At 41.8% G+C, this 14,278-nt stretch overlaps 1 protein-coding gene and 1 pseudogene across 8 annotated transcripts in view; both read left to right on the forward strand.

Moving 5' to 3' along the window:
• fam49al (family with sequence similarity 49 member A, like) overlaps positions 1 to 8,205 on the forward strand; it is a 34,840-nt gene extending 26,635 nt beyond the window's left edge. For 6 of the 8 annotated variants that reach the window (XM_061254690.1, XM_061254689.1, XM_061254694.1 and 3 more), the window contains 7 exons: positions 1,704 to 1,840; positions 2,503 to 2,580; positions 2,801 to 2,917; positions 3,107 to 3,186; positions 3,763 to 3,889; positions 4,898 to 5,041; positions 5,928 to 8,205. In XM_061254690.1, coding sequence (XP_061110674.1) covers positions 1,704 to 1,840; positions 2,503 to 2,580; positions 2,801 to 2,917; positions 3,107 to 3,186; positions 3,763 to 3,889; positions 4,898 to 5,041; positions 5,928 to 5,951 — 707 coding nt within the window. In that variant the 3' untranslated portion in view covers positions 5,952 to 8,205. The remainder of the gene's footprint in view (positions 1 to 1,703; positions 1,841 to 2,502; positions 2,581 to 2,800; positions 2,918 to 3,106; positions 3,187 to 3,762; positions 3,890 to 4,897; positions 5,042 to 5,927) is intronic. The other 2 variants (XM_061254697.1, XM_061254696.1) reach the window with 1 other exon arrangement.
• Positions 8,206 to 11,640: 3,435 nt separating this feature from the next.
• On the forward strand, positions 11,641 to 11,704 carry LOC133138034 (U6 spliceosomal RNA; annotated as a pseudogene).
• Positions 11,705 to 14,278: the final 2,574 nt, after the last annotated feature.

Genomic DNA, 14,278 nt, shown 5'->3' on the forward strand with positions numbered 1-14,278 from the left:
AATTGCATCTGCTTGGAGCCCATTCACTTTGGAATCTTTGAAGCTCAATATATCAAAACTACTCAGACGCAGACAGAACCTTCTAATTCTCAGCTAACATTGTTGGTTCATTTAAAATCTATCACTTATTGATACATTGATTTACTAGCTAATTTGCAGTGCCTTCAATCAAGCTCCACTTATGAAAATCTGAAATGGAACAAAAGTAAGAATTATTAGCTTTACCTGCCCCAGTTATTGAGGCTGTGCAGATGAAGTATAAATAAGAATATTTGTATAGCAGGCTGGGGAAAGCTGTGAAACATGCTGACTACAGACATTACATAATGATGACATTATGATGATCCTGCAGCTTTTAAAAGTCTCAACTGAGCCTGCAGTAGATTTTCACCAGGATTTCACATATCGTTCCTGTAGAACAACTCCATGGATCAAGCTATAAACTGTACAGGGCTCTTTTAGAAAAATCAGCTTTCAGTTGTATGCTGTTGACATATGGTTGACCTGTGGCTTTGAGAATCATTGTTTTTATACATCACTGCACGTTTAAATGATCGCCTTGGCTGAAAGACAACCAGGACCTGAAGTGCACTGATACGCAGATTCATTGAGCTTTTGGTGACAAACAAAATATCAGTCACAATACTGGCTCAGTGACTTCGGTATGAAGCAGCGGGGGCCCCTGGGACTTGTGGTTTTGGCAGAGGTACAGGTCTGGAGCCACATGAAAGAGAATCGCAAGGCGCATAATTAATGCAGCTTTGGCTGCTGCTCATTGCTGTTTTGATCGTATACCTGGTTTTCTGTACTTCATTCTCCGGACCTCACATTAAATGAGGATTCAAACAGCATGGCATTCACCTTTTCCTGTATTCTACCATTATGCTGACTGCGTACCTAATGAATTGCATCGATGCTGAAAGATAATAGGTAGCAATGATTTGTTGTTCCTGATTAATGAGTGTGAATGTGTTGTTTGTGATTGGTTAATCAGTTGTCGGTAACTGGCTGGATGCGGAATGTGTTTCAGCTGAGCGTTGTGTTAAATAGGGATCTCGAGACATGAGCAGAATGCTGAAATCAATATCTATTCCTGTTTCTGTTATCTAGCTACTGCTGTGCCACTTAAGAAAATTGCAGTTCCCTCTTAATCAGTTAGTTTGACACTTAATTCACCTGAATGTGCCAGGAAGGGGAGAGCTGTGATTGGCAGATGGTGAAAATGCGGGTGAAATCCTGATAATTGCACAGAGTCAGCATTAAAAGGAGCATAAGCCTGACAAGATTAAGTAAAGTCAGTGGGATTAAAACTGGACCGGCTCCATAGCATAGACTAAAATGGAGGATGAAATTTACCTGATATGCAGTTAAACAGAGCCATATATGTGTGGACTATAGTGCGAAGAAGAGGGTTGTTGTACTAGAAATCTGTTGAAGCAGCCGTAGTCTGCAGTCAGTCACACCACCAAGAATCAGCAGTAAATTAACACAAAAAAGTATGTTTCTTTTTAAAAACATTTAATCTTTTTAAAAGTATTTTGTGGTTTTAATATGTATGTCATATGTCAATGTGAATATGATCTTGGTCTACGTGTCTGTCCATAACTAGGCTTAAGGTCTGTGGTTGCCCAGCCCTGGTAAACTGAAAGGGATGTGCTGTCCTTGATGAATGGCCAGCTGACAAGCTGTGTTTGCCATTTCAGAGAACGCACTGCGCAGCCTGTTGGAGGCGCTAACGAGCCCTCCCTACGCTCCCATGCAGCACCTGGAGCGGGAGCAGGCTCTGGCCAAGCAGTTCGCCGAGATCCTGCACTTCACTCTCAGCTTCGACGAGCTCAAGGTGAGAGAAAGAGAGGACAAGGCTGTTTCCATGGCAATATAAACCCGGCTCTGATCTGACCGTGGATTTGTCGGAAGACGTAAAATCCTGACGTTCAATCAGAAATTCTGTCACATGCAATATGAAACATATCCAGATATCTGTTCCTTCTTCATTTACCCCTGCCCGGTAAATCGTTTTGAAGTACACAGTGAGTGTCGCATAAACTGGAAATCAACACTCCATGTTTTATTGAAAGTGTTGCAGCCGAATTAACATCAAGGATTCAATTCATTAAACACGTATGCCTCCTAGCTCACCTTACACCCTTACGATACAAGATTAACCTCTGTCTTATTTACAGCCTCAGATGTGTAACTAAGGGAAACTGCTTTAATCCGGGATGGAATCCTGCCACTAGAGGATTTAGTGAAGCACACTCAATCAGCAGAATATAGCCCTCTTTCCTTCTGCAACTGACATTTGGGAGGTCACTGCCTCAACTCTGGATTCCTACCCATCACAGCAGAGCTAGAACTAGATAGTTTTTGAAAGAATCCATGTCAATTTACTAATTGAGGAACCTCAAACACACACAAACTGGCACGATTCCTGAATTATTCCTAGTTTTCCTCAATTATGATTATCCCTCTCTCTCTCTCTCTCTCTCTCTCTCTCTGCAGATGACAAATCCAGCTATTCAGAATGACTTCAGTTATTACAGGAGGACTATCAGCAGGAACCGACTAAACAACCAGCAGGTAACTGAACTCTGTGGCGGGCTGTTAAGACCGATGTCACGCTGATAAAATCCAATTAGCGGATAAAGATCACGCCGAATATTCCAGACGCTCCACTGATTGCGTGTTGTAAGTGTGGGAAACCCACACTGTACATGCTCAACAGAGTGCTTGTCGACCTCACTCTCTGTTACCTTTTGAATAATGACAATAAACGCCCCTTTTACCCCTCCCGCTGCAGCTGGATGCTGAGAACGAGGTGAACAATGAAATGGCCAATCGAATGTCACTATTCTATGCGGAGGCTACGCCCATGCTGAAGACCCTCAGCAACGCCACCACTAAGTTTGTGTCAGAGGTGAGTCGTCAACAGGAGACATTTTCTCTCGATTCTCCTTTGGTTTCATTGGTCCCTTACATTGTGATCCATGTAGGCACACACAAAGGAACATGCACAAGAGAGGACCATAGGTACAGGCACCCACTGTTAAGGTGCTCCCTCTAGTGGCTGTGTATGGTACAGTACCAACGTCAGCTTTTGTTTCAGAACAAGACCCTGCCGATTGAGGATACGACAGACTGCTTGAGCACCATGGCGTGTGTATGCCGAGTCATGCTGGAGACCCCGTGAGTTCCACCTCCATCCCAGTCTTTCTCTCCCCTGTACCCCTTAAACCACTTCCTTCACACAGCATGGAGTCCTGACTTTCAAGATGGCTCCCAGATAAATATTTAAATTGTTACCTGCAAGAGGAAAATATCTGTTCTTGACATTTTCTAACACAACTAGATCTCTGTTTACACACAACTTACACAACCTATGTAACTATATGCAGGCTAAGACAGGAACAATGATGAGGCTGGCTTTGTTTGGTTTTATAATAGCAGAAATGCACAGAGCAGACCATCTGGAATAAAAATGGATCATGACACTAATGGATTACATTAAAATAGCCTTTGATCCGAAAGCACTTTCAAATTAAATCAGGACTCACTTCATCCACTACCAATGTGCAGCATCCGCCCACCTGTCACAGCGGCCATTTTACAGCTAAACTCTCACCGCCCACCATCTGAGGAGGAGACTGGGGAGAGAAGCTCTGTTAATCCAGTTAAGGGTAACAGAGTGAGCCGTGTCCAGGGGTTTTACCTCAAGTCCCTAACTGGTCCCTCTCTGTCCTCCGTCCGTCCGTCTGTCCGCAGCGAGTACAGGTGCCGCTTCACCAACACGGACACCATGCTGTTCTGCATGCGGGTGATGGTGGGTGTCATCATCCTCTATGACCACGTCCACCCCGTGGGCGCCTTCGCCAAGACCTCCAAGATCGACGTAAGAGCCTCCTGACCGCCCCCAGGGTGGGACACCAGAGAGAGACAGAGGGGGAGAGAGGCAGGACTAGCATGGCCGTTGCTAGCAAAGGGGTCAGAGACGCCGAAACAACTTGACCAAAATGGCAGAGATAATGGCTTTTCAGTGCACTGCCAATGCCAGGGAGGCTGTGGATCAGCTGAAAGTGCTAGTGTTAAAGACGTATTAGAAGGGAGCTCCTGCTGTTATGGCACCATTCTAGTGCATGGGTTGGCCCCACAGTCTGGTACTGAATTCGGACTGTGCCAGTGCCGCATTTGGCCAGCTGCGTGACAGGGTGATAGTACGGCTGATTGGACGTTGCCCTGGGAGTCAGTCGGGTTGCTCAGGTATCAGTCAGGCCGGATGACTGTGTCTGTCCCATCATGCACCAGTTACCTCTGCTAGCCGACTGGGCACTCCGAAGTCTGTTTAGCTGCATGTGAAGTGTTTTCCTCTGCCTAACGTCTGTGCAGGCTCAATCTGGTATGATAAGAAGTGGTGGCTGACTTCATGTGTTTCAGAGATCAGGGCACATGCTTGTCTGTGCTCTCAGAGGTAGACAATGCATTTTGCAACATGATTGGGCATTCCAAAATTAAGGAGAAAACATTGCCAAAACAACTTGTCATCCATAGGTAATGCAATTACTGTCATACTAATTAGAAACCCAAGCAATGTCAATAACATCACAGATTATTTGTGCATGTTAATAAAAAGATTATAGACTTATTCAGCAAGACACTGGTGACATAAATCTCATGAATAAAAATATTGAAAAACTGCTGCCTACCAAATTTTGTGTTGTTTTATTGATCATTGGATAATAAACAGCATCCAAATTAAGCTTGTTTGTGAGAACAGTGTGCTAGTGTGTCTCTAATAGTGGCTGGTGGTTGTGAGTTATGGCATTCGAGCAGCAGGAGAGATCAGGTTCAGAGAGCCATGACATTTCCTCTCAGAGCCCCTGTTTGTGTCTTTGTTCTGCAGATGAAAGGCTGCATCAAGGTTTTGAAAGAACAGCCTTCAAACAGTGTGGAGGGACTACTGAATGCACTGAGGTCAGTACTGCAGAGGGATACTAATGCATGTACTCTGGCCAGTACTGTAGGGGGGACTACTGAATGCACTGAGGTCAGTACTGCTGGTGGATACTAATGCATGTACTCAGGTCAGTACAGGTGCATAAACTAAGGGCAGTACTGTAAATGAGAACTGATTGAATGCATGACACTTTATGTTGGGGGTGGGTGGGGGGTTAATGAATGAACTGAGAAACTGAAGAAGGGAACTGCTGAAAGTACTGAGGGCTGCCAATATTGGCTCAGCTGTTTGCGCCATCTTTCAGGTAGCAAGAGGATGAGATCAGTCATGTCAGAACATGGGCAAGTCTGGGATCAGCAGTCTGAGACTCAGGGCTGTACCACTGTCAGTAGTTAACCTGCTGAAAAAAACAGCTCAAGCTAGGTTTTGAAACAGCTGATAGCTGGTTGACCAGCTCAGACCAGCTCCGCACTCAACGCAGTTTGACCAGCTCAAGCTATGTTTTGAAACTGCTGGTAGCTGGTCATTTGGAGCTGGCTATAGCTGGATTTTAAAGCAGGGTAGAAGCAGAGTGTTAGTCTGGAATCAGCAGTCAGAGACTCAGGGCTGGTCTCGTAGTCAGTAGTTAGAAACTGAGGGCTAGTCTGAGATCAGCAGTCAGAGACTCAGGGCTGGTCTCGTAGTCAGTAGTTAGAAATTGAGGGCTAGTCTGGGATCAGCAGTCAGAGATTCAGGGTTGGACTATAGTCAGTAGATAGAACCCGGGGGTTAGTCTGGGATCAGTAGAAACTACTAGCTTGTGGTCAGTGAGGAGAAATGGTGAGTGATCCAGGTACAGAGGATCCGGTGTGAGGCACCTGCAGGAAGCACAGGGAGGCAGTTGGCAGGATGAATGGATTCATCTACAGGCACTATGATGAGGCCTATCTGGCTTATACAGGGATAAAAACAGATTCGCTCTATTTCTTTTCGACAGGTATACGACACGGCATCTAAATGATGACAGCACCTCCAAACAAATCAGAGCCATGCTGCAATGAGAGAGGGAGGAGGGGAGAGAGGAGAGGGAGCAGGATGGATGGAGAGGGGAGAAAGAGAGAGAGAGAGAAAAGGCAAAGAAGGTACAAACAGGGGTGGCTGACAGTCTTGGGCGACCCAACCTCAGAAACCCGTTTGTTTACAAGAGTGAAATGCAAAACAATTTCAATGTCAATAACCTGAAAAGGGGGAAAAGAAAAAAATATATATTGTCAATCACTCATCTTCATGTCTCTCATTTTGTAAAAAAGGAGAAAATATAGAGATATATATTAAAGTAAAAAAAAAGTTAAAACAGAATTACACACAAAGTAGAAGATGAACATAGACAGGAGACAGGAGAGTACATGGGGAATCTATATTAAAATTCTACGGTTAAGAAAAAGAAAAAAGGTCCATATTCCAATGTAAGTCTGAAGAGTATTTTTGCACTCACAAAGAAAACAATGCCATCACTATGGTTTTACTGTAAAGAAAAAAGCTAGAAATTAAGTGTACAGTTAGACTCTATGTACCTGCATTTTGATTAATTTGATTTGACACCATGGCCTCATTTTACCCATAGTCATCTCTAGCTAGCCCATGACAAGGCCTCTTGCAATATGGGTAATGTAGTTCTTTTTATAAATGGCACAAATGATAAATTCCCTCAATGCTACTTCTTCTTCAGTTCAGTTACAATGATATTGATTGGGCAGTTATACATATCATGTCATATAGTATAAAGAAATTGAATAGGCTTGTTATAAAACTATAAAAAACATTTTCAGGATATTTAAATCACCAAATGCAAATTACAGAGAGTTATACATATACTGTATATACTCGAAAAGCACAGTATGAACACAAGAAGCTATTTTGTACGATGTTTGAATAAAATGGGGTGCTTTTTAAAAACACACAGGTACACAATAGTATACTAGAGTAATCCTTTCACTAGGTATTTTTATGGCCTTCAACAAAAACCTACAATAACACCACACAGATTGAGATTGGAAACACACTGTAGATAATTTGAACATTAAATAACACCTTGCACCTTAATTAACTTCTCCGAATTAGTCTTCACTTTGAATGGTGCTATAGCATTTGATGTAAAATGGCCTGAATCTGCTCCAGTCATTTCAGTGTTTTAGTCCTGAACTAACTAGTCTCCAGAGTAACGGGTTAAACCAGGATCCATCATCAATTCTATAGTACAGTCAACATTTACTCGCTATAGAAATATTGCCATAATGCTCCTTTGCTTTTAACTACAGTAACTGACTGTTTCTAAACTGTGACCTACACATCAAGGGGTTAGTGTGTTCCAATATGAGAAGATCAGTTCCCCTTAAGTATGCAGGCCCCAACAGTTCTCTATCAAATAAATCTCAAAAGCCGTGCCATGAGTTGGCCCGAGCATAGCCATTAAAAAACACAAGTTAAATTGTTTTCTGGACTGTTTTTAGTCTGGGGGGAATATTTTATTTTCTTCCAAGAGAACATGAACTGTCATCTCTGCTACGAAAATATATTTAAAAGGTAACAAGGAAGACAAAGACTAGCTTAGCCGCTGCCCTAACGCAAAACGGGTGTCGAGGTCCACGACCCCATGACCCCGACTCCCGACCAATGAGAACAAAGCGAGCTGCGGGCGAAGTCGCGAGAGAAACGGTGTAAATAAGGGCGCGAGTCTCTAAAAAAAAAACCCCAAGCTACTCCACCAGGCATCAAAGTAAGCTGGGTTTGGTTGGCTATGAAAATAATGTGCTTATGATCAACTAGAAAATCCTTCTTTTAGTATGAGGCAATTAAAAAATAAGTAATTTAAGTGGGGGATTAAAAAAAAAAAATCTAAGGAGATAAACGCAGTGCTGTACCGTGGATGTCCATAGCCCTTAGAAAGTCAAACTTAATTTGATCTTATAATATATTTTCTATACAGGTATATGTGTACATGCATATACTGTATAAATATATAGATGGCATGTTGTAAAAGTTCTGACGAGACGTGTAAATACAGTGTTTTTAATTCATTTTTATTGTTCAGTGAATCTGGATTGGGTATGTGTTGTCTATCTAACCCATGCTCTTGGCTTGGACCTTTGGACTTGCCGTAGTCATAGGTTTCAGATTTATTACTTCATATTGATGAAAGAAACTGAGAAGGGTGTCCATTTGCTTGTTATTTTGTACATTTTGTGCAACAATAAACTTGTCATTTATTACATTCAGCCCCGTGTTGTGTGCCTTTTAATTCTCTTTTTTCAATTGCAGACAATAGCCTAGCTCACCTGAGAAAAATAAACACACAACCCGGTTTCACTGCAGTCTAAATAAACATTAGTTGAACTAACAAGCAAACAAACAGCAGAATCACACTACAGTGACTACTAAACTTAAAGTTAAAAACAGCAGAAATAAGCAATACTTAGCTAATCCTGGAGAAGACGTCACACGGTGGAGAACACAAATGTGTGCATTTTTTACTATAGGTGGAACAATACTGAACATTATTTTTCCAACATGGAACTTTATTTGCTTGGCTCAGTTTTTGTAAAATGAAATAGGCTGTACACTGTAAGCTCCATTAAAATGTGAATTTATTAGCACAAAGTAAGAGAGCATACAGTGAACATACAGACTCTTTCATTTTACATGCAGTTGTCTGGTTTTCAGTTTGTCACCTGGCTGAGACTTGGATATATGTGTACTTTCTGTGATTCGGTTTCTCAACCAAAATTGAACAACAAATTTAAATTTGGTGCACAAGCTACACACGCCTCTACATATTTATATTACAGAGGTTATGTTAGGGTCATTCAACAAGATGTACCAAGGTGAAATAAAGAAATGTACCAAGGTGACCTGCCATCAAGAAGATTCCCATGCATAACAGAGCTTGACTCAAGGTTCATTCTGAACTGATTCAGGTCTCAGCAGTTCAATGGCCTGGGCATGCACATTCACACATACATAAACAATCCCATTTACTGTTCCTTTGCAAATTGACTCCGAGAACCCTCCTGACCTTTCTTTCTTATCCATGCTTACCACTGTACACCTCACCCATAGTGGGGGAGGGGCAGAATAGAGTTGTGTATCAGAGTGTGGGTCGAAGCCTTTTTACCCTCTGTAGTGTGAGAAACATTTTCTGCACAAGACCCTTCACAGCTGTACACAATGGGGGAGGGGCAAAATACAATTGTGTAGAGTGTATGAGAATGTGGGCATCTTCCAAAATCATCTGTCACATAGTGAGTTGGTGGAGGAGGTGCCCAAACAAGAGGACAATGTGAAATTTACTTCTGATCATGAGAGTGAATTTGAGAAAGATGACTGCCCCCAGCAGCAGCAGCAGAAAGGGCATATGTATATTTCCAGGAATGGCCAGGTCGAATGGTCTTCAGCACCACTGAAAGCACCACCATGCTCAGCTGCCACTGTAACAAGGATGGGCCCCGGGCCACACGCATGGTGGTGTCACTGTCACTGGCATCATGGCTGCCTTTGAGCTCCTGATTCCTAGCTTGATGCAAAAAGAATATTCTGGAAATTACCAATCTTGATAGTAGCCATGGTTTTGGAGAGCAGTGGGATCCTCATTCTAGCAGAGGTCTATAGATGAAATGGAGAGTCAACAAAAAGTCTATGGGCTCAGACAGGAAGAGCTCTTTTTTAGATGCATAAAGACCTCATTTCATTTTGATTTCTCACAGTTAACATGATATTAGCTCCCTGTCTTCATCATAGTGGACTTTTCATCAAAACCGAATGACAGTTATGGTCTTTCAGAGGTAAATAACAACTACTACTAACCATAAATATAGTTTATATTGGTAATAATTGAGAAGATAAGATATATTGATATTAAAATTAATTTCATAATTGTATGGTTGTAAATAGATGACCCAGGTTACTATAGGCCAGCTAACAGTACAGCTAATTATTGAACAGAACAGGAGGGTTAAAGTCATATTTAACTGTAAAACAACATATACAGGAAATGACATCAAGCATCCAGGTGATATGTCTAATAGGAGGAAGCCATTCCTATCATCAGTCCATCAACTTCGATGGGACACCAACAACAAAACAGAGAAACTACATTCTCATGTTCATACGTCACTTAACTATCTATTTATTTGTCATCGATTGAACATGAACATGACTGACAGCAATGTATCGTTCTTTGTTAAGAACAATAAATTAAACAAGGAGCCTGGGATGAAAGTGCTTTCTTGAACAGTGGCAATCCCTGCAGAATTCGGAAACTATTAGTTTCCGAATTGACCAAAACATTCATTTGAATTAGTCTTAGCAAACACCACAGATCAGGGGATCTGGCAGCAAAGGGTAACATTTGAATTAAACACAAACAAGGACCCCGCTTGCTGTCAGATGCCAACACCTCATCCTGGATTATTCCTTACACATGTCGTAAATTCAGTTTTGTAGGCTTTTACTGAATTTGCTGGAAGGCTTGGCTGCTGAGTGAGGATTATCCAGCTACTGAGCAGACTGTTCACACACACATTTTCTATGTGTCTGGCCATTTTGCATGGTTAGAGATTGGGAGAGTAGGCTATATGAGAAGCACTGCATGTGGCACAGGTAAGGACAATTGTCACAATATTTTCAGAGGCCTTTGTGGAAAATTGAAATATATAATTCTGCACTAAAGTATCCAGCTAATGAAAATGACAATGCAGAAGAACCACTCAGCTGATGTTTGCTTTGTCTGCCTTCATTCATATACGGTGGTCAAAGACGGAATACTGCTTTCCTGGTTTATTTTGAGCAAACAAGTGTTTTGAAAAATTTGTTTCCTCAGCGTTTTTTGTGCTTTTTAGAGCTTTTGTGCCTTTTTAGTGCATTGCTAAACCTTGGTTATGGTTCAGGTGTGCTCGCATACCGTGTGCTTTTGATTAATTGCCTTGAAAAACTTGAATCAAAGTTTATGTGATAGTGTTGTGTAAGGTACATTTCAGGCATATTTCATTGCTACTGTAGATCCTGATAAAAAACAATGAAGTTAAAGTATTTTTATTCATTTTGTGAGAATCATGTTCTTCCGTGTATGCACCGTCTTTTTGAGTTTCTCTGTAGCCCCTTTTCTAGTTGGAGAGCTTTCGTGTGCTGTGAAAGGAATGACACGCCTGACCTCTGGTGGCAATTACTGGCAATGCATGGGAAGACCCGGAAGTGTTGGGATTTAAAGATGGCGGGCTCCTTGTTTACTTTTGTGTTGAATTCAAATGTTACTCTTTGCTGTCAGATGCCCTGATCCTACCTATTAATGCTATTGTTATTTTTACCGTTTGCACTGATTCTTTCAAGCATGGCCACTTACGTCAGCTGTTGGTGACTGCTTCGGGAAAGAGGAGGTCGGAGATGAGGACACCATGCAGCCAATAGCAGGATTCATAACCCCAGGACTCCGTGTCCCTACCTCGGAGGGACTTTGATGTCTAAATATGTTCAAATAAACATCAAAGTTTGTGTTTGAGTTACTTCCGGTTGCAGATTTGTCTTGTTTGTAACTGCTGCCAGTTTAGGCTGTCCTTATAAGGCATATATGCTTGCTATGCATGATTTCGCACTCACCCTGTGACTGAGAACCATGGCCAGAACCCAGTAATGGAGGACCTATAAGAGGTAGGTTTCTTGTGCTTGCTCAGGCAGCACATATACTAAAATAGCAACGATACAGAGCAGATTAGCATGGCCCCTAACAGACTGCACGTTCTTCTCATTGCAGAAAGGAGGGGCCCATGGGGCCCGTGTGCCCTGAGATTGGCAAGTGCTACGTCACAGGTTCAATCCCACCCCTGGCTCCTTTTGGAAGGGCCAAATTGCAGGTGTTATGTGCATGCAGAATTCAAATGTTGTCAATTCATGGGCCAAATTGCATGACCTGGAAAGGAAAGGGCAAAATAGTATAGAAACTGCATAGGAACTGCACCCTTCGAGCACTTTATTAGGTATTTATTAGACTTCTTTTGTAGACTTCTACTGCTGTATCCTGAAGCCTGCTCACTGGATTTTTTTAGTTTTTTTGCACCATTTGTTGCAAACTCTAGAGACTAGTTTGCTTGAAAATCGGTCAAACATCACATTTTTTTCCCCATTCTGATGGTTTTTCATGGTTCAGAACTGTCATGTCCGTGCCCTTCTATAGTTTTTCCCTTTTCTATGTTCTCTGCTTTTACCCATTTACATTTTTACATTTTAGTCATTTGGCAGACGCTTTTAATCCAAAGCAATTTACAAGTGCATAGGTTCTACCATAAGTCAACGCATCACATCAGCCCTTACTTTACCTCTCTCCCCATTGCGTGTCTCCACCCCCATGCTCCTTCCTGTCTTGTCCCAGCTGTTTCTCATTGCTTTTCATCATCGCTTGGTCTTTTTGGCCCACAACCCTGACAAAACAAACTAGTCAGTACAAGAACCAGTGGGCTCGAGGATTTATTTTTTGACTTGTTTCTTTGGTTTTTCCACCGCCACCATAAGGAGAGTCAGAAACCGATTGGTGGGCAAACTCCCCCCAAGGGAACAGCCTGATATCAGAATACTCTTCCCAATTAATAAGGGCCTGTGCAATATATTTTTTGATGGACTCTCTGAACATTTGAGGGACGAACTTGGGCCCAACTCTCAGGTCCGGTCAAGGTCCAGTTGGCTACTCCATCCCGAGTCCAGTCTCCTGCTTCGCTCCAGACTCAGCTCCCAGAACCACGCAAGGTCCAGCTTCCTGATCCTGTTGGTTAATTATGTTAGGCCCATTTCCTATTGATTTCCATATAAAAAAATCCAAAGTTTTTCAGGGCTTATCATTTTAGCTGCTTCCCGGTGGGGTGTTTTTAAGAATATTTTAACACTGTCTTGCACATATTTTTTTGGTTTCGTCATATGGCCCATTTCCAATTCATTTCAGTCGAAAAACTCACAATTTTAAAACGGCTCGAATTTGGCCCGTTCCTCAGGTTCGCTGCTTATCATTTTCCCTGATTCCCGGTAAGACGTTTTCCCAATCTGTTCTACACTTTCTTGCTGATTGTTCGCTTTTAGGGACTTTCTATTTTTAAAGCAGATTTTTTGCTTTTCAGAGTGGAACCTTCTATTTTAAGAAAGCAGATGGTTCACTTTTCAGAGTGGAACCTTCTATTTTAAGAAAGCAGCTGGTTCACTTTTCAAAATAGATAGATACAAATAAGTGGCATCAAATTAGGTACGTAGGTTCGTAAGTAGCTAGCCATGCAGCTACTTCGTGCAAGCACGAAATATTACTTTTTCTAATTATAAATTTACATGATATAAACGTTGCCTTTAACAGAACAAAAAAAGACACCAAAGCTAGCCAGCTCTGAATTGAAAATATAAATAATTTCAAACGTACTCAAAAATAGCTGTAGTGAAAAGGAGAGCTACGATCACGTGGTGAAGTAGGAACAAACATGTGATTCAATTTAGAACGAGCTGGTCATCTGAGTGGCTGAGCACACTTGTAAAAGTTGTCATTTGGAACAAGGGTGGCTTCTTGGAATGAAATATGGGCGAATTTGCCATTCTTTGACTTTTAAGAGGAGGGCCTTTGATAGAGGGCAGCCTGTAATATAGTGGGACCCGCAAGGTCATTGGTTCCTGCTCAGTCTAATCAGCTATAGGTCGCTTTGGACGAAAGCGTCAGCTAAATAACAAATTATTATTTATTGATAACTAGTATTGTAGCTACTAGACCGAACATCCTCAGGATGGCCTTCACAGTGGCACAGTGTTATTTTCAGTGGCACAGTATTATTTTGTTGGGAATGTGGAAAAAAAAACGGCAATGTTGGGTGGATTACTTGGAAAATGTAATCCGGTATTGATTACAAATTACAGGATGTAAATAATAGCATCATCTATTGTATTGCTGAAAAGGTGCAATCAACGCAGCTGACTTTTTTGTTACTTCCAGTAGCATAAGGCATGTACATTTCTTCTGTTATCAAAATACATCAGTCTTGTAGACTGGTTTCTGGCTTTATTTCCTCTTTGAACCACACACCCAGATAAAAGCACAAATTCAACTCTCTGCTCATCCCATGTGTGTGTTTATTTTTATACATATATATAAAAATAAAAAATCGATTCAGATTCAAGGCTTCACAATAACCCACAGTCTTTTCTGATCCCTTAGACCCTCTGGTGCTGGTGTTAGAACTAAACTGTTCCGGAGGCTAGAATTAAAAGACATGGTGAGACAACCTTTGATTATCACTGCCCAGGCCTTTGGAATAGCCTGCAGAAGGGTCTTTGTGA

The sequence above is a fragment of the Conger conger genome, chromosome 9, assembly GCF_963514075.1.
Source record: "Conger conger chromosome 9, fConCon1.1, whole genome shotgun sequence".
Lineage (NCBI taxonomy): Eukaryota > Metazoa > Chordata > Actinopteri > Anguilliformes > Congridae > Conger > Conger conger.